This window comes from Tiliqua scincoides, chromosome 1 (assembly GCF_035046505.1).
Source record: "Tiliqua scincoides isolate rTilSci1 chromosome 1, rTilSci1.hap2, whole genome shotgun sequence".
In the NCBI taxonomy this organism is placed as follows: Eukaryota; Metazoa; Chordata; class Lepidosauria; order Squamata; family Scincidae; genus Tiliqua; species Tiliqua scincoides.
The window spans coordinates 13,547,520-13,558,088 of record NC_089821.1 but is presented as its reverse complement, the minus strand read 5'-3'; the positions used below and the strand labels follow the sequence as shown (position 1 = coordinate 13,558,088).

Genomic DNA, 10,569 nt, shown 5'->3' with positions numbered 1-10,569 from the left:
CTCAGGAGTAAGTTCCATTATGTCCAGTGGAGCTTACTCCCTGGAAAGCGTGGGTAAAATTGCAACCTTGGTTTCTTTTGCACTGAGTCATGATTATTTCAGAGCACAGCCTCAATCTTACTGCATCTGCTTTATTTGAGTTTTTTACATTGATTCCTTCCTATGCACAGTATTTCCAGGACCCTATTCCTCCCATGAAGAAGTGCAATCCAAATGCCTGGCATAAATAAAGGAGTCTGTGGAACCCCTTGCCACGTGATGTGGTGATGGCTCCTAGATGCCTTTGAAAGGGGATTAAACAAATTTCTGGAGGAAAAGTCCATCACAGGATACAAGCTGTGATGTGTATGTGCAACCTTCTGATTTGAGAAATGGGTTATGTCAGAATGCCAGGTGCAAGGGAGGGCACCAGGTTGCAGGTCTCTTGTGTGCTCCCTGAGGCATTTGGTGGGCCACTGTGAGATACAGGAAGCCAGAGTAGCCAGATGCAATGGAGGACAGAGTGCCTATACCTTTCTATACAGAAGGGAATTTGGGCAGGTGCAGCTTTTAAAGCCCTTCCTTATTGAGTTGCACTTGCCCAAATTCCCTCTTCTATACACTGGTTAAAGGTATAGGCACTTTGTCCTCCATTGTTTCTGGTCACCCTGCAGGAAGCTGGGCTAGATGGGCCTCCTTTGGCCTGATGGTTCTTATGCACTGAATGCAATAGGGAACCGGAGTTCTTCCTGGAAAACCTTTGAGACTGTTGCCCTTTGCTTCCTGATCAGGGCACGGATGGACTTGTCTATAGGGGAGGAAAGTTGTTCCTTGGCCACACACCCTTTGCTGATTGGCTAGTTTTGGACAACCATCAGTTCCCTGCCCCCCCCTTATCTGAGACTTGTGCCCTTTGTGGAGTGGCAAGAGAAGGACCACCAGCAGCAGGGCCAGCTCTGGATGCTCCAGGTAAGGGCAGAGATGGGCATGGGTGGGTGTAGAGGGCACTTCCAAGCTAGGACCAGCTCTGGAGGAAGAGGACCACCCAGGTGCAGAAGAGGTGCTCCATAGGGAAGCCAGGGCATCATTACAGGCCTCCTAACAGGCTCCTGACCCCCCCCCCCTTCTGAGCTGACCACCTCCAGGTCTTGAGGACTACAGTATTTGTACTGCTGTTATCCTCTGCCCCCCCCCCCACAGTTCTTTCCATCTATGGACCGCACTTTTTATTTGAAATGCCTATCTTACTTTATACAATAAAGTGTAATTAGTCTGTGGAACTCCTTGCCACAGGATGTGGTGATGGCGTCTGACCTGCATGCCTTTAAAAGGGGATCGTACAGATTTCTGGAAGAAAAGTCCATCACAAGCCATGAGGGGTATGCGCAACCTCCTGATTTTAGAAGTCAGTTACCAGATAGGTGTCTCTTCTGCATCTTTGTTTGTAAGATTATACGCCCTTTGGGGCAGGAAACAATTTCTGGATTTTATTTTGCTGTGATAACTACTCTGTAAATTACTTTTGGTTGAAAAGCAGTATATAAATATTCTTAATAATGATAATGAAAATAATAATATACAAAAAGAGCAGTGCAATATCATAAGAATATAAGAACACACACTCAGTGGGATAGCTAGCGGAGCGGGGCGGGGGGCAGTTCGCCCTGGGTACCACCCTTGGGGGGGTGACACCACAAATGACCTAACATCGCGAAGGTTAGGGGTAACCCCATCATGCCATATACCGTTGCATGTGGAATTTCCAGTGGAATGCAGTGCAAAAGACTAGAGTGACATATCTCCTTTCCTTCAAAAGTTATGGCAAAAAAACCAGAAACCCAAAAATGCATGGAACCCTATGGAAAGTGAAACCAAGCCATATTGCACAATTACTCGCAAGTAGGCGGACTTGGGTTAGGGTTAGGTTTAGTCTGTCGGAAAGGGCACACTGAGAGGAATCCAAAGACACCAGAATGGTTCCTGTCCAATGAAAGCAGCCCCCAAAAAACACCCAAGAAGGAAGTCCCTCCCTCCAATCTGAGGAATGTTTTGAGCCCTATGGAAAGCGAAAGGAAGCCACACGGTTGTGTTTACTCCTGAGTAGGCAAGCGTGCCTTGGTTCCTGGTCAAGCTGGGCACAGGGGAGCGCAAGGCTAGCTGCATGGTCCCAATCTGATGAAAGTGGAGCTCAACAAATGCTCCAGAAGGCAGCCTCCCCCCCCCCCTCAAGAGTAAAACTGGCTTCAGCTGTGAGGTGAATTTTTACTTGTTTTTAGACTTGCAAAGCTGGGTGAGTCCTGATATGCGTACCCCCTCCAAGCCTGGATCCCCCACAACCTCCCTTTCTTCCCCCCAAGCCTGGATCCCCCACAATCTTCCTAATGACCTGGTAATTGTGGCTTTTAGAAATAATACCATCATGTTATATACCATTTTATGCAGAATTTCATCCATTTTTTGCGGGAAAATATTCACTGCATTTATTTTCTGGCCATTATTATTATTCATTTCATGTCATGACTATTATTATCTCTGTCTCACCCACCTCGCAGGGTAGTTGTGAGGACAAAATAAGGGGAGCAACCATGTACACCACCCTGAGCTGCTTAGAGGAAGGGTGGTATAAAAATGTGAATTGACTAATTAATTATATTATAATATATTATTATTATATTATATAATTAATTAATTACATCATATGGGGTGCCAAAATTTTATGGGCATCAGGTGTCAAATGACCTAGCTATGCCTCTGCCCACACCGGCTTTTTGGTTATAACTTTTGACAGAATAGAGGTACATTTCAACTCAGTTTGTTTCATTGCTTTCTGCATGAAATTACGCATTAAATGATATGTATCTTGATGGTATTATTCAAAAATAACAAGATTAAAAAAATCGTGTCAGTAGTTATGTCAGCCCCCCCATGTGCGCGTCACCCAGTGCAGCTTGCACCCCCGTAGCGACGCTACTGCAGTGTGGTAACTGTGTAAAGATGTCATATTATATGGTCTTAAGTCTCTGGGTTGGTCTGCTCTATTATAGATGTTTTAAGAAGAATATTAATCTATCCAGAAAAAATAGTTCCAGGATTTTTTTACAGTCTTTTAACAATCTCTTGAAAAAAAATTTTCTGTTTAAGTCAAAGTTATCTCTTTATAGTGTATAAAGTATACCTTTGTATAGCCTGATCTTGTGCATGTTTATTTGGATGCAGGAATGCACTATTTTTTGGCAGAACTTAAGAGCCAGTGCAGATTTCTAGGAGCTGAGGCAGAAGAGGAAAAATTGAATTCTACAGCAATCTGGTTGTTGGGTCCAATTTTTTAAGGAGCCTGGATTTTTCAGGTTTCCAGTAGCTGCTTGAGAAATAAAACTTTTACTGGGGAAGCTAAACTTCTGATTTGAAGGTTGGGGGGGGGAACTAAACATCTTCCAATTTCCAATCTTTGTTGGTTAAAAGAAGAGGAAAATACGTAACTGTGTCCTCTGTTATGCTGCTTGTAAGACATGCATGTATTTTTTTCAGGATTTCTCCATCATGATAATGATTGAGAGTGTTGACTCCGTAATCGCTATCTCCAGTCAGGACCTCTGGGCTGAAATCTGTTCATCACTGCCCCACCCGGACCAGAATGAAGAATCAAGCAATGCCTTTGCAGATTCTTTTGCTGATGCTTATGTTCCTGAAGAAGACCATAATGAAATAAACAGCACCTCTTTCCAAACAAACTTGAAACCCTGGGCACCATTAAAGGACTCGGAGCTCTATTTAGCATCTTTAGGTGAGTATATTGGGAGCTCCTGCTTTTGGTTATTATTGTAGCTGACATATTATAAAACCTTTGAGAAAAGTGTACTGCATGTAATTATTAATGTTGCCTTAATATGAAAGGGAAAAAAAGTTCCACCTGTATGCAAAAAGGAGAAGGGAATGGGGGAGGAAGTGCGTGAACCAAAGAATTCTTCCTTTTGGTGTCTGAGTAGCCCCAGAAAATCTTTGAGAATTTTCTCTGCCTAATTTTACCTAATTTGCTCCATGATAAAATTCTGAAAGGTAGATCATTCTGTCCAGTAACTTGTGCTGAGAGAGAAGAATATAATTTCTCTATCTAGTGTCCCGTAGTGGGGGTGGGGAGGCATTAGCACTGCTTTTAAGTAAGCGACTTTCCAGAACAAGGATATAAAGCTCTCTATTACACTTCTGGATTGTACGCTCAGCACAAAATAATTGTTGATTCTTCTTTTCAAATCTCTGCAAATGTAAGGGCAAGCCACGATTTGGGGGTTGGGAGTTGCAGAGGGCATTTCCTCAGCATATATGCGGCTCTGATGTCCACACATTTAAGACAATGTTGTTAATATGGTTTTGGAAAAAGGAACAGAAGTGGGCAGAGAAGGAAAAAATGGTTCACTGAGGCTGCAATCCACACTTTCCTAGGAATAAGCCCCAGTGACTATAATGGGACTTAATTCTGAGTAGACATGCATAGGATTGGGCTGTGAGTCATTTGCATGCTGGGACTGTTTGAGCGAGTCTTTAACAAAATTGAACTGAGCAAAAGTCGGAACATAAAGGAGAAATCTCTGGATATCACAGCATGATAAAATGGATGTGTTAGATGATGGTCATGGTTCATGTTAAAGGCCATGGAAAAGTCTGGATCGGAAATCCCTGACTATAATTTGGCTATTTGTATTCATTCTACAACGGGAAGAGGAAATCACTTTTTCCTTACATGTATGTTTCTTCCTCTAGAGAGAAGACTGATGAGAATAAAGGGCTTGACTCAGGAAGTGACCTCCAAGGACATGCTGCACACCCTCGCGCAGGCCAAGAAGGAATGTTGGGACAGGTTTCTTCAGGAGAAGTCCGAGTCTGACTTTTATATGGAGGGCAATGAATCTGATGAGAGGTAATCATGTGCATTGAGGGCCTTATCCACACAAGCCTTCAAAGCAGTTTTGCAGAAATGTCAAAAAGTATGGGGTGTTTGGGGGCTTCAGTTAAACCAGGGCTTGTGTTTTGCTTCATGACTTGTTTTCAGTGTCATTCTACTCATTCGTACAGTAGTAAAAGTGTGCTCCTGAGTATGTGCAGAGTACACTTATTCACTTCTGAACAATCAGTAGCATATCATATTTCACCTCTATGCTTCTGGAGTAACCTTTTCAGCCAAAGTGGTAAAATGACATGTGTTTCTTCTCCCCCTTCCCCATCTCAATGGTAAGTATCTTAATTTGTGTTGATGAGAGTTTTAGATTTTTAAACACAGGTGTTGCTAGGGCTTCTTTTTTCTGGATGTGTTAACATGGAGTGCAAACATATAGTTGTATAGGGGGCTAGAGGAAAAGGACTGTGTGGTGTGGAGAGAGATCAGAGGACTATGAAGAACTGGTTATCCTTGTTGTATTTTTAAATTGAGACAGGTGCTCTTGCCTCTTGGAATGATCTTCCACAGCTGCACTGAACCAGTGCTCCAGGGTTTGCACTGGCTTGGTATAGCAACCTGGGTCCAATCCAGGTGCTGCTTTAGCCTTTAGCAAATTGAACCCTGAACACCAGCTCTTTGACAACACCCCAGTCTGATCATTATATTAAGATCAACTGAGAGAACCCTCCTAACATCTTGCATAGTACAGGTGGGCCTGCAATATCTGCGGATTGGGGACCTGTGGATTTCAGTATCCCAGGTTCCCAAACCTCTGGGTCGGACCCAAATGAACCCTCCGGAGGCAAAGGGAGCACAGCTTCCCCAGCCCTCCTAAGGCCTTTTTAGGCCTTAAAACATCACGTCCAGTTTTTACAAAAAACCAGAAGTGACCTTCTAAGGCCTCCTAGAGAACATTCTGAGGTGTTCTCTGGCCCTCAGAACATGCTCCTGAGGTGAGAGGAGCACAGCTCCTGTCACTTCTGGAGGATTTCAGGGCCCCAAAACCTGCAGATTTCATTATTCGTGGGTTTCCTGGAACTGAACCCCAACAGATAATGAATGTGGCCCTGTTCCTGCATGTCCCTGTTTAGCAAAACCTCATAGCAGAATCCTTCCTTGATGTTCCCCACTTCGGTCAGCATGTAAAGGGGTCCCATTTCTGAACATTCCTCTCCATAGAAGACTCCTTGCATCTGGGATGCGAGTCTGCGGGAGAACTCTTCTGACCTAGCCCAGGGCAGGTGCATTCTGTTGTATATAAGAACATGTAATTTCCCCCTGCATCTTATGTTCTAGAATGACACTGTCTAAGATAACATTAAATTTGTGCTATTGAAAATGATACAAGAAAGCTTTTACGTAGTTGTAAGGATGATTTTTTTCTTTCTCTCTCACAAAGTTATACTCAAACTGCAGAATTCTATATAGGTACCCCCGCCCGAATCTTAGGGTCCCAAATCCTTGGTTTCACTTATCTGTGGTTCATAGATCCCACCCCCATTGCGCAACTGTCATATCTGTGTCTGATTGCAGCCCTTCTCTCCTGTGTCTGGCCGTCTCTGCGCGGTACCTACAAATGATAGTAGGAAGCACTAACATAGAGCAGGTTGGAGGGCTGAAAATAACACGGTGCTAGCCCTCCAACTCGCTTCCTGCTTTGTATTAGAATTTGCACACAGCACAGAGACAGCCTGACACAGGAGACAGTACTGGGAGGGTTGCAATCAGACATTGCATGATGGGGGGGGGGATTTGTGAACCTCTGATAGGGTTCACATGGTGGTAGTTGGAACCTATCCCCTGCACATACCAGGAGACACCTGTAGTTGGAAGTTTTATACTGGGGAAATGAGAGATTGTTGAATTGGCTCATGATAACTTGAATACGGATATTTTTCTGCCCTCTCTGTCTCAGCACTCTGGAACACTTGAAGCGCTGGCTGCAACCTGATCGAGTGGCCATCAACACAGAGGAAGTACAATATCTGATTCCCCTTGAAGCTCATGTAGAGAAGCCAGAGACTGAAGAAGAGCCCATGGCCGTAGAACAGTGAAATGCATCTTGACCTTGCCGCTTACTCAGGGGCTGGTGCAGTTCATGTTTAAACAGCAAGATGATGGAAGTGCCAATGATCCATTGGGATCAACCTCTGTTTTTCTCTTTCTGCTGTACTTCCTATCTTACAGCGGCTATTTCAGTTTGAACTGCTATCTTGTCCCAGATATACAGTTAGTCATACGTAATTGACTAAGATGGTTGAGCATAAAGGCGGTGACTGCAGGCTTTAGCTAATGTGATGAACTGGAGCTGGATCTTTGTGTTAATAATTCTGTTTTCTCCTTTCTTGTGTCTCTTTGTGTCCACATAATTCCTAAAGCAATTTGCTGTATTGTTTATGAAGGACGTGTACCCTTTCGTACTATTTTCTTTTGTCTGATTTATTTCTCTGTTAACTGGTGAATTCTGCCATGAAGCATACAGAAAACCATGGTTTCCAATATATCCACCTTTCGTTTTACACAGGGGTCATGTTTTGAAAGGTGACGTATACCTCAAAAACATGCAAATTCAAGCTACTACTGACTGCATTGCCAGCTACATATGCAGGAGCACCTAGGAAGCCTGACCACATCATTCAAAAAGTTTACATGCATAAATTAGTTTTTGGTATTAGACAAGTGTCTTCTTCCAAAAAGTCATGCAGAGCAATCCTGATCCGTCACTGTGCCGTGCAAGTCTCCTGTTCTGGCTCCCAACTGCTGTGAATGTGCTATAAAGCACGTTTGCGCCAACTCAGGAGTCAGCTGGGCTGGCGTGGAGGCCCACGCTGGCTCCCAGAAGCCAGCTCTAGCCCCCGACAGGGTGAGTTTGTGCCTTCCAAGGCAGGCTAGTGCAGGGTGGGTGGGTGGAAGAGGGTGGCAGCAGGATGTTCCAGGGATGGGGAGGTTGCATCTCTAAGTGGAACAGATCAGTCCTGGGAGGGAGGTAGGATTGGCTGTGGCAGTGCAGGCCAAATCCAAATCCCCACTCCCAGCCTGATCAGCCTTACACGAGCTGCTTGGATTTGCACCAGTGAAATGGCTGGTGCAGATCTGAGTAGCCCTATAGGGATGGCTTGGGCTCAACATGGGGTAAGGGGAAAAATATTCCCTTACACCAAGGTGACCTCCAACCAGCACCTAACTTGTGCTGGATACAGTGCAGGCCACTCGGCCTGGGTGTCCCAGCGCAAGTTGGGGTTGTGCTGTCAATCAAACACTTGTCAAATGAGAGGTACTTGTATATGGAAATGTATTTAACATTCCTTTCACTACAATGTTTCAGTCTCTTATGACTATAACTAAATCTGAAACGACATGTGATTTGCAGTTGCAGTATCTTCCCCCCACCCCAACATTTTTTAAAATCTGAGTGCCTGTGTGAAAGGAAGTGGGGGGGGGGGCATTTTCAGTAGCCTATCTTGCCCAACTCACCATCACCATCTCACCATTGCTCTGGTGTCAATTAAAATTTGGGGAACAATATACTGTACATGGATCTGCAAATTAGATGAAAAATTTTATATTTAAAAAAAAAGCCATGTTGCTGAAATTTGGGGGTCTTTTTGTCCTCCAGAAGAAAAGGTTTTGAAGCTTTACGCAGTCATTTCCTTACAACTTTGAATTGTTCTGGCATGGACCTACTTTTCTCAATCATTTATGTTATCTATGGATTGATGTTATCCAAGAATCTTGTGCTTCTAGTCAATATTTTTCTATTCATACCTTTGCTCAAGGCAAAGGACAAATGTATTCTGAAATAATTTGGGAACAATAATAGCAGTTAGAATAAATAAGAATATAACATATTAGTGCTGAACTATGATATGTTGATATGTTTTGTGAAAATTTTCTCTCTCCACGAATATGTCCCTGTTTCACAGATGGGGAGGTTATCCAGTGGTGGGGATATTTGCCCTCCAGCAACATGCTATGCCCTGACTTCCGTGTCCCCTGCTATTACATCCTCCCTTCACTGCTATCCTCTAAAATAATGTTTGTAATCTGTTTGTGGCCCTGGTTAGTGGCTTCTTTAGTGCTTTTTAAAAATTTGCCCTTCTAAGAAACATTGACACTGTCGTGAACCCAATCAGATTTGTTGATGTGATGACATCACTGAGGTTCAAACTCTCTCTGATGTTGTCATTTAGCTAAATCTGATTCTACATGATGACCTCTCTGTTCTAGAAAGTTGGAGAGTTGATTTAAAGGGGGAAAAGCGATGATAGTGTAGTGACCGATTGTGCTTGTGAGCCCCAGCAAGCCAGCATGAAAAAGTCATATTTTGGGGATGGGGGGGTCTTTTTGATACCCCCAATTCCTTTTTTTTTTCACTGAGATATGAATCTGGAGAAAACATGGTACAGAATGACATGATATGCAAGTAGGAAAGAGGCGATTCTGAAGTCTGTTAAAAAATATGCCATGGGTATTTCCCTTCCAGTCTTACAGAGAGGTCCTGTTTTATTGAAATTATCAGGCAATAGAGCTCTAACAATTTGGTTGACAAATGTCCCTTTATGCTTATTTTGCTCTTTTATATGTGTTCTGAATGGTTAACTGTATATTATGCAGTTGCATTTGTGGTATCATTTATATGTCTAGTTGTATACTTAAGACACCTTTTTAAAAAAATAGTTTAAATAATTTCTGTCTTAGCCCAGCAAAAAATATATACGTGTCTGTGTAGAATGAACGCCGTGGTGTGTCACATTTCTTTGTTGAGTGATGAAGATAATACAGTTTCAGAATAGACCTCCTTGCCCACAAAGTGGATATTTTCAACTAGACAATAGTCTGATGAGAAAGGCAGTATATAAATAGTCGTGGTGGTAATAATAAGGACCCAATCCTATCCAACTTTCCAGCACTGATGCAGCAGTGCTAATGGGGCATGCATTGCATCCTGAGGTGGGGGGGGACACACAGTCACACAGGCTTCCTTGAGGTAAGGGGACGTTTGTTCTCTCTGTACCTCAGCATTGCTGCTGGATAGGAGTGGGCTTTAATAGTTACTGCAATTCTTGGGCTCCAATGATTACAGTTTCTTCAGGAGCAGTCTCGCAATTAGCTCCTTCCGGGAATGGAGCGTATCGCAGGGGAGGGAGGGAGAGAAGAAATACCTTACCTGATAGATACTCCAGCACTTGACAGTGGAGGTGACTTTATAGCCATGTTGATTCTACAGTAATCTCCAGTTGGTCCTGTAGAGCCCCCACCATGTGGGATTAGATGTCCTGCTTGGACACCTGCAAGCCACCCCCCCCCCAACAGAAGTGCCGTGGGAAGAGGAAACAACAACATCTGTCATAAGAAAGGCCTCTGCCATCATTCTAAATAAGGTACAATTATGGTTCAATTAGTGCCTCACCTAGAAGGATGGTAGAAGCCTTCATGTTATATTGTTTCACAAACTCTTGAATTTGTGTGTATCCTGTCTGGCAAACAAACAGGGGAGATAACCTCCAACCAAGTGCAATAATAAAAAGTGAAATAAGATGCTTTGGGTCTTTTGAAAAAGAGGCAGGATGTACATGTGGGTCCTTTTTATCCCCAGATTAAGGACCCATGGATTTGATCCACCATGGGTCACGAACCTGAGGACCCACTGAATCTCC

The 10,569-nt window shown here is 43.5% G+C and overlaps 1 protein-coding gene across 1 annotated transcript; it reads left to right on the top strand.

The window, feature by feature from the left end:
- The first annotated feature begins 882 nt into the window (after positions 1-882).
- CCDC32 (coiled-coil domain containing 32) lies at positions 883-9,830 on the top strand. The gene is made up of 4 exons (XM_066632943.1): positions 883-948; positions 3,508-3,763; positions 4,738-4,894; positions 6,828-9,830. Exons 1-4 carry the CDS (start codon positions 940-942, stop codon positions 6,964-6,966), a joined length of 561 nt encoding a protein of 186 aa, XP_066489040.1. The 5' UTR covers positions 883-939; the 3' UTR covers positions 6,967-9,830.
- Positions 9,831-10,569: the final 739 nt, after the last annotated feature.